This window comes from Cyanistes caeruleus, chromosome 2 (genome assembly GCF_971803275.1).
Source record: "Cyanistes caeruleus chromosome 2, bCyaCae1.hap1.1, whole genome shotgun sequence".
In the NCBI taxonomy this organism is placed as follows: domain Eukaryota; kingdom Metazoa; phylum Chordata; class Aves; order Passeriformes; family Paridae; genus Cyanistes; species Cyanistes caeruleus.
In genome coordinates, this window is record NC_141702.1 from 4,633,551 (window position 1) to 4,656,669 (window position 23,119).

Sequence of the window (23,119 nt, forward strand, 5' to 3'; positions counted from 1 at the left end):
ATTTAGAGTCCATTCAGTCACTTAAAGTTTATTAATATGGATATAAACTACTCTGCACTAGTTAAGTAATGGCAAACAATTCAGATGTAGCCTAAAAAATTGGGCACAAACTTGTTTGATTTAGGTTAACTGCATCATTACTGCTTTCCAGGCAATATTCATTCTAGTGATAGAACATGATATTAATATTAATATAAGCATGCAATTTAGAGTTGTAATTCTAAGGTAATTGTTTTCATATAATCATCAGTTTCATATTATAAATGCAGAAACACAATAAAAGTCATTTTCCTGCCTAACAGGCATAAGAATGAGCAAGTGTAAATGAATCATTTTTAACAGTTCTGAAATTAAACATTTTGTTCTCCACTATCAAAATAAGAAATTTGAAAATCCAAATTTTAGCTTTTCTCCCACTCCTAGTTTTGAAATGAACATCTAATAATTTGATTTGGTTACCAGAAGAGAACTTACAATGCAAAAAATATGAAAATCTGCACTTTGATAAACAGATTTGTTTATGGAGTTTCAGAATACTTTTCTAAATATAGAATGACAATGCACCTTAAAAAATGCCTCTCAGAATTGCTGTTCCATTTTGACAACATTGGTCTTTGTTATTAAGGTTCATCATGGTATATTTTTTCTCTGACAAGGCAATCACAAGTTTTTTTTTGGGGCCCATTTTTTTTCCAGGGCTTTAAGCTGAGTTTTCTCACATGCTGGAACCACAAGAGCAGTGTCAGAGTTCCCTGAATAACCAAACTTGATTCAGTCTATTTTTAATGAAGCACTTCTTGTAACTAGTGCTGATTATAAGTTAATGATGAATCTGTAAAACTTCAGTGAAAACATAAACTTGATATATAGGTATTGTCCTGGTTTAGGGAAAATTTGGGAGAAAACCTTCAATGGGGCATATTCTGGGTATTCTGGGGTGTATTCTGGTATAAACCAGAAATACTCTTAAAAGCATGTGGGGTATGAAGGGACCTTAATCAGTGTAGTGGAGAGGGGGACTGGAATTTAGGAGAATGCTTCCCTTTCCCAGCCCTGCTTGGATCTCTTCTGTGTGCACTCTCCACACAAATTTCTGTACTGAAACTCCATTTTGATTACCTTATTCATTGTTAATCATCATTTAATAAATCATAGAATCCCAGAATAGTTTGTGTTTGGAGGGACCTTATAAATCATCTCATTCCAACCCCCTGCCATGGGCAGGGACACCTTCCACTATCCCAGGTTGCTCCAAGCCCTGTCCAGCCTGGCCCTTAAACACAATTAATCAAAGACAGCTTGATCACATCTCAGAGGCAGGAACATCAGGAAGATGCCTGGCTGACAAAAAATAAAAGGGATAAATGTTGCAGCACCAAGAACAACATCCAGCAAAGTTCCCTGTAGTGTCAGAATTCCTTATGCCATGCAGGATATCTTGTGCAAATTATGGGTGCTGCTGTTTGGTCAGCTCCTCTCCTTCCCTAGGGGTTTCCATTTGTGCATCCTTTGAGTATGGAATTAGTCTAAAGTAGAGCAGCAAATCTATTTTGTGCAAGTCATGAAAATAGCCACAAGATAGACCAGGAACCGTGGGATGATCACAGCTTTGTGGAAACAAAAGCTGCAATTGCTCAGTTAATGTAACTCATGCAGAACTCGGGCCAGAAAATCTGCATGGAACAACTGTTGGATGAGCTGCAGGGTTCCTGCAGAAGCACTAATAATAACACTGCCTTGGTTTTACTTTTTAAGGCCATGCACATAAAATCTTTGCCTAATTTAATAAATTGTTCCTTTCTTAATCACTACATCTGATAAAGATATAAATCTGTTTTCCATTCAGGGTTTTATTGAAACTGAATCCTTGACCAGTAAAATCTTTTGATAAGGTGTATCTGTTAACTGCTGCAGTCCCCTGTATCACCTTGCTATTAAGATGAATAAATTAAGCTTGTTTTGCCTTTTGTTATGTGGTAGATTCTCTTACACTTCACAGAATCACAGAATGGTTGAAGTTGGAAGGGACCTCTGGAGGCCATCTGGTTCATCCCTGCTGCCTGGTGCCCAGGACCATGGCTAGATGACTTCTAATAGCTCCAGGGAGGGAAGTCACAACCTTCCTGGGAAACCTGTGCCAGTGCTTGGCCAACTTCACAATAAAAATGTGTTTCCTGCTGTTCAGAGGAATCTCCTGTGTATCAGTGGGTGTTCTTGACCTCTGGTCGTTTCACTGGACACCACTGAGAGGAGCCTGGCTCTTCTTTTCTCTTTGCATTCTCCCTTCAGGGATTTAGGTGCATGGACCAAACCCTCCTTGAGCCTTCTCAAGGCTGACCTGTCACAGCTTTCTCAGCCTTTCCCCATGAGAGGTGCTCCAGCATCTTAATCACCTCAGGGGTGCTTTGTTGGACTCTCTGCAGTCTGTCCACGTCTCTCTGGCACTGAGAAGCCTTGAACTGGACACAGCTGTGAGCTCACCAGCGCTGAGGAGAGGAGAATGATCCCTCCCACCTGCTCCCAGCACCTCCAGGACACCACTTGACACCTTGGGGTGAAGGACACACTGCTGGCTCACATCCAGCTGGGTGTCCACCAGGAGCCCAGGTATTTCCTGTAAAGATTCAGACAAAGTTTTGGTGACACCAGGGATGCCACAAAGGGATGTATCAGAAATAAGCTTCACATTCCATGTGTTGTTGCTTCATACCTGTGACAGATGCAACGTGACCTTTATGAATAAGTACATTATATCCTTTTATTTAGTCAGGCACATGACACTTGGCCTTCTGCCCTCAAGTTCAAGCTTGTGCTTTGTGAATCATCCCCTACAACCAAAAATTCCCTTTCAGAGTGGCTGCTTTGCAGAGCAGACCCCACCATTTCATAGGGAAAAAAAATGTATTTTCTTCTGAGATGTAGAAATTCCTTTTTCATCTTTTATTAAGTTGATTACTAGTGTCCAGCTTGTTGAGCAATCCAGATCATGGTACATTTTTCCCTTTTTCTGCAGTCTCTCAATCAAATTACAAACATTATCATCAATGACATTATTTATTCTCATCAATGAGAATATAAATTATTGTCAGGGCAGGAACTGAAAACTGAAACTCTTTTAGGAATTCACATGTTTAATCACTATTCTCTCTTTTTCATCTATTTCTGGATCAAATAGATTGGTATCTATTTATAGCATTTAGGATTTTTGTGGATTGTTATATTTGTAGTCAACATCCTTGTGGTTGCAAGTTAAATGTGCTCTAGAATTTGATTATTTTGTCATGTCATTAAAAGGAAGAAAAACAAGTTTATTTGACAACATTTGTTTTCTGTAAACCCATATTGATTAGTGTTAATTATATTATTCTCCTTTAATTTTTTTATTAATTGAGTCCTCAGTCAGATAATTCATTAGTGGGAACAGAACTAATGTCAGATTGATAAGTATTTAATTATGTGGATTTTTCTGTTCATTTTTTGAAAATTTTAGCCACAAATTAACTTCACCATGTTACAAAAACATGTGCTTCACCATGTTACAAAAAAGTAAATATTTCTTTTCCAGACAGCTGATCATTTCTTTGAAAGCTCCCCAAATTGTCATACTGTAAGATATTGTGCAACCACAGATGAAATTATTCCTTTGTTTTTATCCATAGCATTTTTTCTTCTTTTGAGGCACTAGTTAATAATTGCTGTGAGAGGTTACAGGACCTGCTGCTCTGGTTTGATTATTGCACTAGACTGATCCCTGCTATTAAAATCTTCCCTCCCTCTTTTTTGTCATTCTTGAAATTTCACAAACCTGGAAATAGTGGCTTTCCATAATTTCAGATGGAGTATAGAAAAAATACCCCTGTGTTAAATGCAAGAAAACAAAAAATCGCCTGAAAAAGCCAAAATTTCCATTCATTTCCACTCCTTGTGCCACATTGTCTCCTCAAAACGGGTATGAAATCAGAACAATTGCTTATAATGATCTGACAGATTCTCTGCAGAGAAGAAACTGAAATGCAGGGAACAAAACAAACCCTTTGTGTGGATGGCACACACTTCTAAGTACAGCCAGATAATACCCAGAAATCAGAGCAGTGATTCTGTTTGGGCTCATGAGTGCTCCTCCCAGAAGCAGGTGAGTGCTGTTCAGCTGGGCAGTGGACATGGGGCTGTAGGATGGGTTTTCAGTGGGACAGGAGATGTTTGGGAACAGCCAGCTGGGTTTTAGGGACTCAGGAGAAGCCAGCTGTGTTGTTGTTGTCATTTTTGAGAGTGAGAATATTGGGGAGTCACAAAGGAATAATAGAAGAGTGAGTAGCTTGAGCATTGCTCTGCCATCTCTGCTGATCTCCCATACTCTTCTAATGCTAGAAGAGCTCATGGAAAAGATTTCACTTGGATTAACTAACAGCCTCCCAAGCATGAGGAAAAAGGGATAGCACATATCAGAGATCTTTCCTCCTGTGCAGGCTGGATGCAACCACCTCTTTGGAAGGGGAAAAGCCATGCTGTATTACTTTTGTGAGGAATACAAGAAGCCCCATAGAGTAAGGCGAAGAAATATTGCTAATAAACAGAGCTGTCTGGAATTAATCCTGGCCCTATTGAAGTCCATGGGGATTTTGTTATTGACTCAAGTAAAGGCTGAACAGGGTCATTAAGATAGCCCCAAGGTACTTGAGTACCAGAAATCAAGGATGTAGTGTGATATTGGAAAATAAAAGGAATTATCACTCTTTTGGGCTACTCTGTAACTAGGTGAAGGGAGGAAACTAGGAGGTTCTCTTTGAAATGGTATTTAGAGGATGTTGTTCTCCACAGTAAATAATAGACTTACTTTATCTAATCATCTTTAAATATTATTCAGTGAATCAGACTTTTGTTTGTCATTCTAAGAATTATTAGAGTCCCAATAACATTAGAAGAAAGCTTTAGCATTTTGGGATATAAATAGACTGCCTGTATTTTTATTTTTACTTTTATTTTTATTTTTATTTTTATTTTTATTTTTATTTTTTATTTTTATTTTTATTTTTATTTTTATTTTTATTTTTATTTTTATTTTTATTTTTATTTTTATTTTTATTTTTATTTTTATTTTTATTTTTTTTACACAGGTCATCTCCATTGACATACATTATTATCATTTGAATAATATAGTTGTTTATTTTGTCTGCAAGGTGTGACTTTGATCCACTCAGCAGCTACAGTCAATGCAGCCTTTCACATTGGAGGCTGGGAATGTTCACCTCACTGAGGTTTCCCCTGATCCTGACAAGGCTCCCTGAAATGTGGGGCTGACAGATGTGACCCAGGAGCTGCAGGAGATCCACATCATAATTCTGTAACACTTATTTCAAAATTATGAAATGAAAAATGTACCTTATTCCAAAAGCTAACTTGTGATTGTCTTCTTCTGGCTTTGGCTTCATCTTTGGCTCTCTCCCCACATGGTCCTTGTTGATAATTGCTGTGGCACTTTTGTCTGATCTAATTTATGTGCAGATATCTTATGGAATGTTTTTAATGACCTTCCTGAGGGCACTTTTCACAAAGTTCAAGATGATCTGTGTGTCAGAAGTGACTGATAGGAACATTTTACAGAGTGAAACATAATCAACTACTCAAAAGAAGCAGCTAAGTGTCAGGAAGCTGCTTATGCAAGCTGAGGTTACAGACTCTTGAGAAAGGCTACCCAGAAGTTCCTAACAGCAGCTGAGATTGAAACATCAAAATCTATCTTCTATCATAATTAGTATTATGTATATAATATTCTAATTCTTATATTAGTAAGAATAAGTATTGAATGAGATGCAGCTCACATTTTGATAGGCAGTTAACAAAAACAAAACAAAACAAAACAAAAAAAGTACAGAGCTGAAACATACTAATAAATAAAGACTGAAACATTCAATGTCCCAAATACTGGTTTTGCTGATTGAAATAGCTGGAAGAGCACATAGATCACCCAGCCCTGCTGCCTGTGTGTCTTGCAGAACACATCACATATCAGGGAACTTACCACATCCTTGGTTATGTGGTGGAAACACCTTTACAACAGTCTAAGGATCCATTCCCTGTCTGATTTCCAGCTGAAATTTAATTGTACAGGTGTGGTCCTGATGTGACTGTTGGCCTTAGGACCAGAGATCAATCTGTTTAGAAACATTAATGAAAAAAACCCAAAAATGCAAAAACCACAACCAACTAATAAATCAAATTATTCAAGACTTCATCTGTGACTGGTTTCCCCTCTGGTGTACTCTTTCCATGAGCCTGCTGGTTTCCATGAGGAATATTCTTCTTATGCTCATTCTTGCTTGTCTTTACAATGGACATTTTTGAGGTGCTGCAATTCTTTTTTTTTCTCAAGACAACAAGCTTGAGTCAACCCAGCAGGTTAATAACAGTGCAGAATCTGGAGCAGAGGCTGTAACTACAAACTGCCTGTAACTGGAAATGCTGTCCAGTCTGGGGGACGAATTGAACCTGAAAAACTGGAGGGCAGGATGGACAGCAGATAAGGTTGCTGCAACCCTTTCTTCAATGGCACCAGTTTCAGTCCTGAGTTGAAGTGGTGATTAGAAGTTCCTCTCATTTAATTTTACATGAAGGTAGGTTTAATGTGGATTTTTTTCCCTTTCTACTTAAAAGTTAGTTTTTTAATCAAATTAAGCTTCCTGTAGAGTCAGTAGAGTTGCTCCAACCTGTCTATATTTATACCTGACTGCCTAAAATTAGAGACCTGTGCAAAGCTGTGCTTTTGTTTAGGGGTTCAGTGAAAAGCAAGTTAAATGGAGTTAAAAACTAATTGTATGGTAACAATGAAAAGGAGGAAAAGGCCAGTGGTACCTCAATTAATTTTACTACAAAGGTATGAGTGAGTCCACAAAAACTTCTTCCACTGCCACAGTTCACTTGGCTTGTTAATCAGGAAGGAAAGATTTTTATTTTTTTTTACTCCAAATGGTTGGTGCCACCACAAGCATATTTCCCTGATGTAGTTTTCCAAAGTGGTTTTGCCCCACAGGATTTCTGTTTTCTGTTTTAATTGATAGGAATAAAGGGGGAGAAACATGAACTTTTAATGTGATCCAAATATCATGGTTTTTAAGCTGTTTTCCTCATACAACTGTCCATAGCTCATTGTGCAAGATTTTTATCTGTTTGCTCATCTTTAATTTTTATTTTCACATCATAAGCAATTTTCAAGAGAAAGTTTTCCCACTTTCAGATCCAAATTTTTACAAATTTTACAAATAAGGAGATTATATCTAGGCATACTTCCTGCAGTTTATTCTCAGAGCATCCAGTTCCACTAACATGCTCTCTACTGGCCAGTCCTAATTTTCTGTGTAGTTTTATTACTGGCTTTACACTGCATGTTAATTGGCAAAGGTTCAGTGCTTTGATAACACCTTAATTTATCTGACCATAATGATGGCCCAGAGTGCTTCATTAATATTTGTGTTAAATGCATTAATTAATAAAAAAAACCAAACCACATATGAAAACTGAATAGCTCAGTGTGATAGCAGTTATGGGATCATTTTCCTGCCATCACGTGCCCAGTCTGAGATTTTGGATTGCAGAATCACAGAATTGTTAAGGTTGGAAAATATCATCAAGTCCAACCAGCAGCGCCATGTTCACCTCTAAACCGTGTCCTCAAGTGACACTTCCACATGTTATTTTCCCCATGTCCCTGGGCAGCAGTTCCAGTGCTTTACAACACTTTCCATGATGAAAGTTTTCTGAATGTCTAATCTAAATCTCCCCAGTGCAATTCCTCTCTTCCTGTCACTTGTTACTTGGGAGAAGAGACTGACAGCCACTGACTACTACCTTATTTCAGGTAAATGTAGAGACCAATGAGGTCTTCCCTCACCTTCCTTTTCTCCAGATTAAGATAGAGATTAAGGTGGGGGCCTCTGAACCAAAATATTACTACTGTGCATGTAGGCAGACAAATGCAATGTACATTTATTGTTGCCCAGAGATGATTCTCAGCACAATTTCGGGTTTTCTTGAGAATCCAAAGTATGCACAAGGGATTGACAGATACAGTGAAGCTGTAAGACCCTGATCCTTCTAGGGAAGCAGTAGAAGTCAGACAGGGTAGACAGGACCAGCCTCCAAATCTTGACATTTTGAGTTGCTTCAGGAGCTGCATTTATATATCACTAATTCAAATATCTTTCCATTAAAAAACTCCACAACATAAACTCTGCCCAGAGCAAAATGCCCTTTCCATTAAGGCTTGAATTTCCCATTAATTTCTTATTCATGTTCTTTTATGGGAAGGTGAACCTGAACTGGAGTTAAGAGGTTAGATTTTGTTAGATTAGGCTTTTGGTCCCTGCCTAGAAACTAAACTGTACATTCCATCGAAATATAAATACCCAGCCTTTATAAAAAGTGAGAGCTCTGCTGCTGAAACAAAGGATAATATTATCATACATACTTGAATAACTCTCCTAATTCCTGGAGTTCAGGGCACTCAGTGTTTTACAGATTTGATCCATTTTTTGCCTGGTCACTTTGAATGCAAATTTTCCCAAGCTCTCTTTATGCAGTTTGCATATAAAATCTGACAGATTAATTTTTTTTCTATCACTTTTTTTCCTTTTCATCTTTTTCTGTCTGTGCACTGTCTACAACTTAGAGGCTACTTTTGCACATTGACTTGTACTTTGGCACAGCACCTCTGTAAATCTCAGTGGAATTGTCTCCTTTTTGTTTTAATGGATTGAGTGGTAAAATTAACATACCAAAGTGAAGAGAGATAGGAAAGGCAACCTCTCATGTGATTGTGTTTAAAATACTGATGAATTTGTCACAGTTGCATTTCCTCTGATTTTGGAGAAGAACACATACACAATTTATTAGAGGTATTCACTGTTACAACTGGGGAATTGTATTTCCTAGAAGATTACAAGGATAATATTAATTACTGAGAGTTCATTTGTCAGGGAGCAGAGGTGATAGTTGGATAAAATTAGTTTAAATATGTGGGAACTTCCTCCCAATGCATTTCCTTTTCTACTTGAAACTCTTCTGAAGTTTCTGCCCCTACAGCTTTGCCCTTGGTGTGTTGTCTAGAATTGCTCAGAAAGTCATTTCTGAAAGAGGCACTGAAACAACACAGAATGAAGGATTGTCATCAGGTTCCCAAACAGTTTTGAATGTGTATGTCTATAAAATTGCTGTTAAAACTGCATCATTTTGCTATCTTTTTATTTTTTTTAAATTTTTATTAGAAATTTTTAGATCCATGTGTTTATGTGGTAAACCTCTGAGCTAGAGCTGCTTTAAGTCACACCTGAAAGAGGATATTGTTTACATCTAAAGACTTTTATTTGATTGTTGTTTCTGCCTGGAAAGAGTCAAACTTTGTGCCATAATATTGGAATCAAAATCTCGATTGGGAGCAGTGGAAGTTAGCCCAGACCCTTGCCTGAAGTAGGACTTGGAAATGAACTGTTGTAAATTTTCAGGGAGAAGATTAAATCATTAGTTTGAGGCTGTGGGGGTGAGGATTTGATTGCCAGCACTGTCACAACCTTTCTGCACAGTTACGGGAAAAGCACATTTGAGGGCCTCTAAATGTTAAATATCAAGGGTTAGCAAGCTTTCTAGGGTTCATCCATTATAAATTAATAAACATGAGGACTCCTGCTACTTTTCCTAATCTAATCTACCACTTATCTAATATAAATCATCCCAACAGTTTGGATTCCTGCTTTAGGACAATACAAATTGCCTTGCATTAGATCTTTCTCTTTACACAAAAACATTAAATCTGGTTAACAGATTTTAGACCAGATAACTATTTAACATAGTCACATTCAGGTGGGATAAATCCCAACTTTAATCTCTGTATAAATTGATATCCTTGCTGTAATTTCAGAATATTTTTATTGTTTCTCTATTTTGTATGTCTTACCTGTTGGATGAAAATTCTAGGTCTTGTAGTGTCATAGATCTGATTCCTGGTCAAGTTTGATAATCTTTATTCAGAGATGGAAATTATTTTTAAGCACCAGACAGATCAGGGTTAAATCAACATAGATTTTATTGCCGTGAAATGTTTGATCAAATGTGGTCATTATCTTCATAGACTCATGTAAAACAGGTAGCTTGTATAGGAAATAGAAATATAAAAGATTATGTTTTTCACCACTGAATTATAAATTAAATTAAGTGGAAGGAAAAGAACCAAACCAAATCTCCAAAGCAATAAATAGGACATTGTTTGTTGGTGACCAAGTGCGCACTCACATTTAAGTACAATCACAACAGCTGCTGTACAGAACAGAATTAATTGTACAAAATAAAGAAAAGTAAAGAATAGCAATAAAAAAGATCAGACCTCTCCAAATGACCTTCACCTGGAAAAGGAAAATTACTTTATCTTTCTCCCTCATTCCACACAGCTGTATGTGAATTCTTGTTAAACCTGTAATGAGGGCAGAGGCAAAGGATACTTTCATAAATACAGTTCCTGTATAATTTATTGATTCTTCCTTGTGTTGCAGGCTTGTGTCTTCTACTAATGCTGTTTCTTCTTGTCCTTAGAAATAAAGAATCAGAGCAGCAGAACTATTTCTCCAAAGGATAAATGAAAATCAAATGACCTTGGAATTCACCAGCAGCTCTTTTGGATACCTAAGACATCTAAGACCAAAATTGCTTGTTGGTGTTAGGAAACAAACAAACAAACAAAAAATAGCAGTTAGAGATTGTAAAGTTAAAACTGGCTCTTAGGACAATAAACAGCCCTTCTTGAGCCTGGCTGCAAAACAGTGAGCTGCGCCTGTGCCACTGAGTCACGTCCAAAGGAAGAGATGGATTGGGGAAATATTTACACAGAGGTCCAGGATTTGGAAGGACTATACATTGTGCCTGCTTTGTAGCAGATTTTTCTGGTTTTAGGAAAAGTCAAAGAGAAGCTTCAAAGAGCAGATTCCATGTTGATTTGGAGAGCTGAAGTCTTTTCCCAACAAATGTTGGTGTTTATCTTTAAAAAGGAAGCAAATGAAAGGTCTAAATTCACCCCTTCTGCCAGTTCTCCAAGGCAACAGAATGACACCTAGAAGGAGTTAGGGTTAAAGGTGGCAGCACAAAGGACAAAGTTCTTGACAGTCTTCAGTTGTAGGTGGCAGAGTCACCACTGCTTGTCTGTGGTTCCCTCCCCATAACAGGCCACGTGAACTCTGCTCCAGTTCCCATCATCTGATAAAACTCTGCTACATTACATGTCTGTCATGTAATGGTGATAAGTGGGGGCTGTGTGAACAGAGAACTAAATCCCAGGGCAGAGGTGAGAATGTTACTCCTACTCTGCCAGACTCACCTTCCAAGCTTAGTCAGCACAGGAACTGTTTGTACTCACAGTGAGTAACACCTTGCTCTAGAAAAATAATTTGTAGTTAGCATGTTTGCTCCATGAGGAATTTGCTAATAAATCCAAGAGTCAGAAGCTGTACTTTGTGAGTCAAATGTGCCAGGACTTAGGATAAAGAGTAAGTTCAGGGATCTACTTAAAAAGTTTTGAGATTGTTGGTGAGAAAGGTGTAACTCATACTGAGCTGAGCAATGGGCTGAAAAGGATCCAACTACTCAGACAGCACTTGGGTTATGAATCGATTTTTGGGGTCCAACAATCATAATGATTCATTGTCCTGGCCATGAAACTTTGGAGACTTTTCTCTACTACTTTGATGGTTTTAACACTGAATTAACACTTCCATAATCTCTGAAAGGAAGATTTTTTTTTTCTTTTCTTTTTCTGATCAGATAAATTTCCAAATCAAAGAGATACAGGTACTTCATACTTCAATCTGACACCAGAGAGCACCCACTAACCTCAAATCATGAACTTCCCTCGGGTTTATCTAGGTCATTAATGTGTTTTGAGATGAAAATGTTTCCACAGAGACAAGAACTAAGAAAATAATAAAACCCCCAAAACTACAATGTGGGAACATGAGCATGTTCCTGTGGACACCATGGGAATGCAAGTGGGTGAGACCCTAGGCTAAGATTTTAACAGAAACACCAGTGAATTCATTGCCTAAAACCTCACTGGAAGTTCCAATGACAGAAACTAAAAAAAATGACACCAAACTGCTCAGATAGCTAGTTCAGCAGAAAAGGCAGTGATAATTATTGTTTACTCAATAAAATTATTAAGAGCAATTAAAAATAACAAATAAAGAGCCTGTCAAGTCAGCAAACTTGGAGCCACATTTAAAAAAAAAATTGCTTTTAAAATGTACTAGTGTACTAAGGGAAAAACCAGAACATTTGACATAGAAATAGAAACTTCTTAATGATAAGAACTTATAGAAATTCAATCAAGTTGAATCAGATCTGCATGGACTATTAACAAAAATGGACCCCAACAAGGGTCATTAAGCCAAAAACTGGAAGTTCTGGGGCTTGAAGTGTGCTCAGATTTATTAATAGTAATAGATCAAAGGGTAATCCAGGCCAAAAAAAATCTGTTGCCTGCAGAGCAGGCACTCATAGTGATTATGTAACAGCAAGAGACAAAAGTCCTGAAATAAATTATTGTTGGTACCTTGGACCATATCCTGAATAGGAAAATATTTCGTATTAGGCTGTATACATATTATTTCCACATTTAAGCATTTTAATTTGGTGGCAATAAAATGCTGCTTTCCCAAAGATTTATTTGCCCAAATATTTATTTCTCCTTCAAAAAGTTGATATTTTAGTGGAAAAAACTGAAAAGGATTTTAGAAACCTTTTCCTTATATTTTTTCCCCCTCAAAAATCTAATTTATCTACATCTTGAAATAGAGGTTCAAATTAAATTGTTTTACAGCACATATTTTTCAGATGTGGCAGATCTGCATATCTGATGCAGTAAAACTTGATTTTCCCCTTTCCTCTCCCTCAGTTTGGGCAATAGAAAAAGAAGAATGGGTTTCCTTTTTACTTTTAATCATGATTACCTACTTTCACACTCAAGTATTTCATGTTCTAGGACAGTTCCACAATATTTCTGCCAAAGACATCTCTGAGGACTGCTAATTTGATTTTAGCATTTCTCCAGAAGTACCAGCACAAATTCATTAAATTCATTTAATAAAGTTAAATTTTTTGAGGCACTTATCTGATCTTGGTGTGTTAAGGAGATGGAGTCCCATGGAGATACACCTGTTTCCCTCAAGGCAGGACGGTGACTGGGTAGCACTGAAGCAGGTATGGGAGTTATAGACCTACCCTGAGCAAGGACAAATCTGGGCAAAAGCACAGGATTTTTTTTCCACAGATTTTCCTAAATAAACACTCAGGGACTCCTTCCTTTGTAGAGTGTTTCCTCATGGTGATGGCAATGTCCTTACTGACCTTGAGAGAAGCAACATTGTGCCATCATCACTCTGTTGCCTTCCATAATTTGAAAGCTGAAGGTGATCTCCTTAGTTCAGTTTGATTCCTTGCATCTGGCCCTAAACACCTCAGCTATTTGTCACAGTCCCTAGGTTTAGTCTAGACTAATCATCCAAGGTGTAACACATGATAACAGCTTCTAGAAAGTGAAAATGTGTGTGAGGGCTTTTGTCACCCACAGTTATCTAGTGCTGTCTCTGGGATCCTCCAGCTCCTCCACCAGGTGAGTCCAGTTCTCCTAAAGGTTTCATGTCATAACTGTCAAAACTCTGTGGCTGTCTTAGATACCTAAAACATCTCAAATGGCCCTAAACATTTACACATGGACAACTATGGTTTTTCCTACCATAGAAAGAGTTGAATTGTCCCTTGGAAGAAAAGGTCTGGTTCTGCTGATCTTAAATAGAGTTTAGATGGACAACGTCAAGCCCTCCCACTAACACCATTCCTTCCTAACTTCTCAATAAGGTGATGTCAGAGAAGCGAGAAAAAGAATGGAATAAAGGTCTTGTCGAAGAAGGAGTTAGAATATGACAGGAAAAAGTCCCTAGACTCAAAGAGTCTTGAGTTCAAACTATACCTCCCATGTTTTCTGTGTGAGGATGTGTGGTAGGTGGTAAAGCAATATTTCAAAAGTAGATTAGCAAGGTTATTACCACTCAGCTGCTGTGGACTAAGCCAATCTGTCTTATTTGTCATTTTGTTTTTATTTTATTTCCAGTGAGTGGATTCTGTTAGACCTCTGCACCTCAGCTGGATTTATAAAGACAATAAAGCTGCAGAAACAAGCGGTTGAAGAAAAGAAAGCATCATAAAATCAAGGCAACACAAAAGGTGACTCCAATTGCCTGCATTGGTTGTGTTGAACAGAGACCCAGGTATGGCAGAGTGCTGTGGGAGCAGGGGCTGAGAAAATAGAGGACAGAAGACCATGCTGTCTTTTAACTGAAGTTCAGAGAGGGATCAGGGCTCCTACTGAGACTATCAAGGTTTGTTTTCCTTTTAGTCTGCCATGCTCTTTTCACAAGAGACACCATGGCTGCTGCTTGAATGGTCAGGACAGATTCCCAACAGGTTCTGGCCTCATTCCAGTGCAGCTTTATTGTACATTCCCATGTACAGGACAGTTCATTTGTCCCATGACCCAAGAATTCCTCTTTTGCCAGATTTCCATATTGTTTTCCCAGTGGTGAGTAGATCAGGCATTTCTGATGGACCAGAGGAAGCCCTTCTTTCAATCTATCCAGCATGCAAGCAAAGTCAGGATGCTGGAACCGCGTGTCCCACAGCGATGCACTGGCCCTAACTCTGCTGCCGGAGAAGAAAGTGCTTCAAATTTCACGTGCCACCTCAGCCAAGTCCAGAAGTGCTTATAAAAAACAGTGTTAGTGTATCATTCAGAACAATCAAATACTACGTGCACAAAAAAGCAGTTTAGAGCAACATAAATTTTAAAAAAGTGACAATTTCATCACACAATTACTGTACACTGCTGTTCTTAGGGTTGAATACTTTCCTCTCGCACGCTCTCTCTTTCTCTCTGTTTTAATCTTTCTTTTTTATTTTCTTTTTATTTTCTTTTTTACTATTTTTTTCTTTTTTCCCCTCCCCCCTTTTTTTTTTTTTTTTTTTTTTTTTTGGATTTGGTCCACTGGAGATAAATTGCCCTCAATGATATATATATTTAAAAAAAATATCAGCAGCAAGACTCTCTCGAAATAGATTCTGTTTGATGTAGCTAGTCTGTCTTTTCTGTTTTGCCCTCTTTCACAGCAGCCTCTGAAGTTTTCCGCAGGGGGGCTTTCTCCGAGTTGGCGTGTCCTTGGCCGGATTCCGCCGCTCCTCCGTTTTTGTGCGATGTGTGCTTTTCCAAGTAGTTCAGCATTTCACTGAGAACAGTTTGGAAAGTGCTTAGGGCAGCACATATTGCAGGAGTTCCAAAACCATGAGTGATCAAACTACAAATGGGAAGGAGACAGAAGAAAAAGGAAAAGGGAAAGAGATACACACACACACATAAATATCAATGCGCTCACAAACACTGAGGAGTTTACAGTACACTCATTTTGCTACAGTGAAATTCAGGATTTGCTCCCTAAACTATTTATTACCTGTGGGAGGAACAGAAAAGAGAGGAACAGAGCCAAAGAACAGACTGCATACAGCTTTAAAGGTTGTTTTTGGTGGAGCCTCAGTTCTGAAACACCATGGGACAGACTCACAGCAAGTGCAGACTGACACAGGGCTGTTGATTTCAGAGAAGCCAAAACAGAACTGGCTCTCCAACACCATGTCCTGTGTCATGAAGTCTGGTTCCTCTTTCTTGGGTAAATAAAAGGAATTATGTGTGGTTTATTCTCAATTCTGGATCACGTTTGGTTGATTTGGTGATCTTGGGGTTCTTTTCCAACCATCTGTGATATTACAGCTCTTAAACATGGCCTGGTTATTCTACATGAAGATATGACTGCATCTGTACTCAGAAATTCAGCAAAGCCAAGGATCCCATCTCCAACCCTCAGCATAATTGGCACAATTTTGCTGTATCCATGCTGCTTAACTCCTGGACCACCCAACAGGGTGAGATCTGAAGTTCCTGTTGGAGATAGACCTTGGCCAATACCCTTGCTCAAGCGATGAACAGAAAATGTTTCACATAGGACTGGTTTAGCCAGGCTGAATTAATGGACAATCCTAACCCATTACTGGCAAAAATAACACGGTTCTAGTGATGTTTCCCTAGTTGTGCTGAATTTACTGGTATGGATTTGCCCTGTTGCACCTTTAATCTAAACATCTAAATAAGGTGTTTTTTTAAATACTGAATTTTGATTGCCATTGTTCCTAGCTGCCACCTGTGGATCCAGAGATCCACAAGTCCCATCTCTTCCATATAATCTCTGTCAAAACTAAAGAATCCCAGAATTGTCTGGGCTGGAAGAGACCTTAAAGATCATCTCCTTCCATCCCCCTTCCATGGGCAGGGACATCTTCTATTATTCCAGGTTATTCCCAGCCCCATCTAGCCTGGCCTTGAACACTTCCAGAGATCCTGGGGCAGCCACAGCTTCTCTGGGAAACCTGTGCCAGGGCCTCTAAACCTCAAAGGAAGGAATTTCTTCCCAATATCCCATCTAACTCTGCTCTCTGTCAGTGGAAAGCCATTCCTCCTTTTCCTGTCATTCTATGCCCTTATCCAAATTCCTTCTCCAGCTATCGTGGAGCCTGTTAGGGTATTGGAAAGGGCTCTAAGGTCTCCCCAGAGCCTTTTCTTATCCAGGCTGAACCATCCCAATCCTCTCAGCCTTTCCTTGTAGCAGAACTTCTCCAGCCTCTAGCCATCCTCATGGACTCCTCTGCCTTGCTCCAACTGCTCCACATCTTTCCTGTGCTGGGGACCCCAGATCTGGATGGAAGACTGCAGGATGTCCCAGCTGCCATAGGATAGGGGATGTGCCACTAGAAACAGTTCTTAGACAACTGACTTTGGTGCCATTTGCCTAAATATTATGTATGCAGTATAAAATGATCATGAAAGGGCCAAAATCCCTAAAGTTATTATGGGCAACCAAGTTGTTCTCCTTGTTATAATGATTCATTTTGGTGAGTGGTATATGTGAAAACAAAAAACTCTGCTCTAATCCTCCAGATTTTTTTAGTTTTCATTTAGAAACATAAATTAAAAATTATTTCAAAGATTGAAATGCCATTGAAATTTTCAGAAGTGATTTCAAATATTTTAAGAAATAAATAAGAATTCTTTCTTCTTCTCAAAGAAGAAAGAAGATGAACAGAAGCTAATTTTTGTGTTCTTGGGCATTTTTGGGAAATCAATACTTTGTATTGGTTTAGTTGAGGGGAAAAGAAAACCCACATCACAGTGGTTCTGACAAGGATAAACAACTGTTTCCCATTCCCTGCTAGTTAAGATTTTGTCTCTCCAGAGACTCCTTGGCTGTCTTGGGAACCACATCAGTAAATCCTGACCTGATGCAGAGACCCATGAAAGGGTCAGAAATAGGAATATTTCGCTTCAGTGACCTATCTCCTCTGCACTTTGGCTTCTCAGTCTTCCCAGATTCTTTAGAAAAAAGTGAAAATGTAGGGACTAAAGAAGAAAAGAGGTTTTACAGGATATGGGCAATTGGTAGGATGATGTAAGTATCAAAAAACCCACATGGAAAAGGCTTCAATATATTTTTTTGGGTCACCTTTCTGTCTGTTAGACGTGGGAAACTGATTGGATAGGAAAGCTGGCATCTTAGAGACGAAGCCAAAAATATGTGAAATCTGACCAAAATGAGTTCTCAGTATGGAAAATTCTTCATATCAGATTGGGAGTGGCATAGCCTTTTATGAAAGGTCTCCAAAAGGCTATTTACAAATAACTAGCATTTAGAATGTTTATCCATCAGTCTCCAGGCACTTTTCAAAGCAGGAATTTATATTTATCCCCAGTTAGTAATGTGAGGAAAATGATAATTAAAAATTTACAAGCAATATTTTGCAGACATCAATTAATAATACCACATAAAGTTTGGATGCTTAGAGTTTGGACTTGTATCAATATATGGTTCTTTATAATTTAGCATTAAAAAGAGGTAAACATACCTCAGTTGGATTATATTTTGTTTTTAGGTATGCCTGGCATACCAGAAATATAAAAATCATTATCATTGTAAGTCATATTTTAAATAGTTGCAAAAACTAGATCAGCAGTAGTATTTCTATGAGTATTTTTAGCCCTTTCAAGTCACTTTAAGAGTCAGGTGATTTAATGATTTTGTGTTGCATTTTATCGTAACTTCTGGTCTTCAGAAACCCAGAGAAATGAAAACGTGATGGAGTTTGCAAAAGCAAGAAAAAAGAAATTAAAGGTATCATTACTAGTTATGTTATTGCATGATTTTTACACTGCTTGTGTGATCTTCTGGGTGATGATTTGGGGAATTGATTGTACTAAGACACATAAAAATCCTTCTGATCTTGCCAGTAAAATAAATTAGTGTATTATAGGAGCTGTCAATATCTGAATTCATTCATTTTCTCATTTCCAGTAGATGGAAATCATAGAATCATTGAATCATTTAGACTGGAAAATACCACCAAGATCATCGAGTCCAACCATGAACCCAGCACTGTCAGGCACACCACTAAACCATGTCCCCAAAAGCCACATCCAAGTGATTATTGGACACTTTCTGGGATGGTGAACCCACCACTTCCCTGGGCAGCCTGTTCCAATACCTGACCACCCTTTCAGCTAAGTTTTTCCCAATCTCCAATTAAACCTCTCCTGGCTCAACTCGAGGTTGTTTCCTCTTGTCCTGTCACTTGTTAGCTGGGAAGAAAGACCGACCCCCACCTGATTACAATCTGCTTTCAGAGCACTGTAGAGACTGAGAATGTCAAGTAAATTGTAAGTTTAATACAGGATTAAATGGAAAAGAAACCTTCTGGCCTACAATTTTTGAAACTTTCAGTCTGGGAACAAAAGGAATGATACTGTGTTTGTTTGGCAGCTCAATAGACCCTGAGAAGTAAAGTGGGAACACCACCTTCAAAACTTAGAGGGATTGTCTCAGAAATTATCTCTAGGGGTAGGAACAAAGTTTAATGTTCTGAAATGCTGAACAAGACTGTAGAAAATACCAGAATGGGACAAAATCTGATATTAAGGTATATAAGGGTAACATGTAGGTGTAAACATCACCAGTGCCAAACTCCTGTTACCATCAAAGGGGACTTGATGTCATTTTTCCTGTCTGTAAGAGTCTACAGTGATCTGATATGTCCTGTGACATTTGGGACATCTGCACAAATTTGATAGATATGACACAGGACTGAAGTCCAGACAGCTTCTAGATGTTTTAACACTGGGCAGGTTACCTTTGTGTATCTGAAATTGTTTACTCAAATAAATTGAGCCCTGGGGCTTTATTCAATACAGTCAGAGAAGTCTGGAGAGTGAATTAGCACATTAAATGGATGTGTTTCCTCTATGGTGAGCTGCACTATTCTCCTGGCTACACTGATGGATCCACCCTAAAGAAAAATACGATTTGGGTGTTATTTGGGATGTTCTGTGGTACCCAGACATCTCTGTCATGTGAACAGGTTACAGAGGGGTTGGGTTAAAGGGGACCAGGACCCTTTTAAAGCAGCAGGGACTGATGGAATACCTAATAGCACCTGAAAAGTCTCTATCTTGCCCTAGATCTTCATTGACTACATGAGAAGCTCAGACATACAGCATACATAAAAGCACCAAAATATTTCTACTTTATCCAGAGCAGAAATTGAAACTTTTGGTTTAAAAACTAATGCTCATAGGAAAAGAATGTTTTGGAGTGAGTAAAGGGTCTATTTCCTTTACAGTTTAGCCTTTTAGTTACCAGTAATCATTAAATATGGCAGCTCTCACCAACATAGCCTTGTGTTTCTTATTAAAAAGCCAACTTTTTTAGTGAAATGGTGCTGCAGAGTCTCATGGTAACTCTGCTTTCAGTTCTTGATGAATATATTCTTCTCAAATGGGGATATGCAGAACCTTTTAATTTTCCCATGGAGCTTATTATGAGAAATAATTTTATAGAAAATTTCTAACCAGCCCTTCTTGCCAGGCTCCTGTGAGGGTGTATTTTATTAGGCTCACTTTAGGTAATGAGCACAAAAAGGCCGAGAGATATTATCTTCTACTTTATCTTACATTTCTATCAGTAATTCCCCTTGCTCTAATTTTGGTGGTCTTTACTTCTCTGCAAGTTAAAGTCTTTGAAAAATCCAAGAAAGTTGGATAATTTCCCTTTGCTGATGAAAGTAAGTTTCAAGTTTGGGAGAAAATCTGATTTTACATTTAAATCAGAGAAGATTAATGGCAAAGCATTCAAATGTGTTTCCCGAAAGTCAAATTTAGCTGCCTGATTTTCCAGGCTAATTGAGCTCACACTGAAATTGGTTCATTTTGGTATGCTCCACACCTATGAAAGGAGCTGCTTTCATTATCATACTCTCATTTGGGTTTATAAGTCTGAAAGTAAACATGGTGGTTTCATAATGGAGTCTTCTGGGTATTCTGAGCTTTATAGAGCTTCCCACTACAGCTCCTATAAACCAGCTTTACTGTTCTGAGAGGCAAGGCTGAAATCTGTGACTCTGGTGCTGGAGACTGCAGAGAGAGGGCAATGAATATCAGGCCAACACATTGCAAAGGTGCTTAAGGACATCCAGACCTGCCTCTAATTCTGCCCAGTGCTATGATGCAATTATGTCTGCTCATGTTTTAATGATGGCCTTACTTAAAAGTGAAAAGATCCAAGTGTGCCTGAAGGCTCAGAGTCTCGTTTGGCAACCACCTCAAGGAATCCTTCCTACCCCAGGCTGGTGAAGCTCCAACATGAAGCAAAAGTAACAGCTTCCCTCTCAGTGGGGAGTGAGGAAGAGGCCATCTACACTGGATGTTTACAGCCTCATTTAAAATAAATATTCCCTTTCAAACAATAATAATGAAGACAAATCAAGCTTGAACTTATTGGTCAGTTTATCTCAGAACTTTGAGTGTGAAAATGCCGTGATTATTCAAATTCAGCAGCACGCAGCTGATGGCAGATGGTGAGATATGGGATGATGTTTAATGGCTGTAAAAGAAATGGTAAAATATTTATATCTCTTCACTGACACTAGTAACATCTGAATATAGAGGTGACAATATTGACTTTGAGGTGCTTCTGTTGATTTCAAGGTCTCTCTTGTGAAGGTTGCCCAGAAAGTTAAATGGTGATAACTTTACTTCAGAAGCTCAGAAGGTCTAACTACGACACAAGTTAGACTTGATAGTCAAAAAATCAGAACGTGGGCAGTGCATATTACAGGGATAAGAAGTCTATGGGATCAGAGTAGGAAACAGTACAGAAGTTGCCTTCAAACTAGGCCCTCATGTTTTCCTTCTGTTCATAGTGTATTAAAGATATGTCCTCCTAAGCAGATGGACCTCCTTCTACCGTGTGTAAAAGCCATGGAAAAAGTAGGAGGAGAGTGTTACAGCTGATGCCCCAAATTTAAGATATTCTATTTTGGATCTGTAAATTTCAGGCTTTGGGACTAATTTTCCACACTAAGAAGAATTGCCCAGGCAACAGACCTGAAACTTCAAAAGCTGTGGAATATTTCTGAGCTGTAGACCAAAGATTAAACCGTTTCGCGGTTCATCTTTACTTTATGGGAAGGAAAAGAAACAGATGAGGTTCATTCAATTTACTACCATCCATAAATTTTCCCAGTGAGGAAATGTAGCTGAGAAGTCCTATTGCCTTCCTCAAATGAGAATGACTGAGAATTAACATTTATAAACAAGCTCATGACAAAGTGCAATCAATTTCGTAGCCTTTTAATTTGGAAAGGAGGGGACGGCATTCTTTTTTCTTTTGGAAAACACAAGTGCCTGAAGTGCTCTAAGAAATTTTAAGTGCTGTGTTGAAAATCTAAGCACCCACAAGACTTTTCCTCTTCTTTGATGAATGTATAGATTTTTTTTTTATATGGATTTTATGATCGTGGAATTTCATGATTATGGAATCTAGTTTTTAATGAATCAGATAAAAAAACAAAACAGATTTTCATCTGTTTTCTTGACTCCATAAATTGTGACTTTAAGGGAATATGGTATCATACAACCTATGATAAAAACCTTTAACAATATTAGAAATTAGAAAGGATTTAGTTCATCAGGGGAGCAAGACAAGGTGATTGAGACCTGGCTATTGAAAGACCAAAGAAGTAATCCCTTGGAAAGGAAGTGAGGGAAAGATCCCAGAAGAAGGCACTCTAACACTTACGATAAATGAAGAGACAAGGAAAAAAAGTAAAAATAAAATTTGAAAAAAGGAAAAAAGAATGAAACAATTTGTAGCTCCCTCAGCACTAGGCACCAGTGTTGTTCCTCTCAGTTAACAAAATCCAAAGATTGAGGGAGCTCCTGGAAATCAGGGAACTCTAGAGGGCACCAGAGGTGTTTCACCATTAACTTCATTGTGCACCAGGCTTCCTCCAGTCCCTGCATCCAAGCAGGAGGCTGCTGCTGTGGATTGGGACCTCTGGAATTATGACAGAAGCTGCCCTACCTCCTGATAAGCAAAGAAGTGTAAAAAAATAAAAGAAAGAACAATGTATAAAAGGGGGTGAGCACATCTTTGTAGGCAACTCACAAGTAAGTCTTCAGGCTTGGCTTTTTGTTGCAGTTAAAAAAACACACTGAGCTTCAAAATCCATTTCATTGCTCCATTTTCCCCTTCAGAAAGAAGGATGTTACATTCTCACTGCTCCCAAAGCCTGAGACTCTGGTTTCTTGTCTGTCACTTTTCGTGTCACCCCGTCAGTGTGATGCCAGGCACTGGCAGGAGGCTGACAGCTCCAGGCTCAGCGAGGAGCTAAGCGACAAAACTCTGTCTCAAACAGTTTCACAGGAAGGGTGTTTCATATCAGCTGGATGGCTCAACACAACACAGAATAATCCATGAGGATGCTGATTGCTTTCATTACCTAACTTTAGTATTCTGAACCTGTTATTTTTTGTGTGTCTGTTTTTAAAAGGTTTCTGCAGTGGAAGAAGTGTCACTTACAAGAAAATAGTTTTCCCTTTGCCGTTTTGCTGTCTTTATCTTATATATAAAACAGAAGATCTGGGTGTGATTTTGCATCTTGA

General features: G+C 38.4%; 1 protein-coding gene across 1 annotated transcript in view; it reads right to left on the reverse strand.

Annotated features, from left to right (window-relative positions):
- Positions 1–10,054: 10,054 nt before the first annotated feature.
- The window catches only part of TFAP2D (transcription factor AP-2 delta), a 51,384-nt gene continuing 38,319 nt past the window's right edge, over positions 10,055–23,119 (reverse strand). The window contains 1 exon segment of the mRNA XM_086875591.1: positions 10,055–15,377. Within this exon segment, the coding sequence (XP_086731717.1) occupies positions 15,158–15,377 (220 nt within the window). The 3' untranslated portion in view covers positions 10,055–15,157.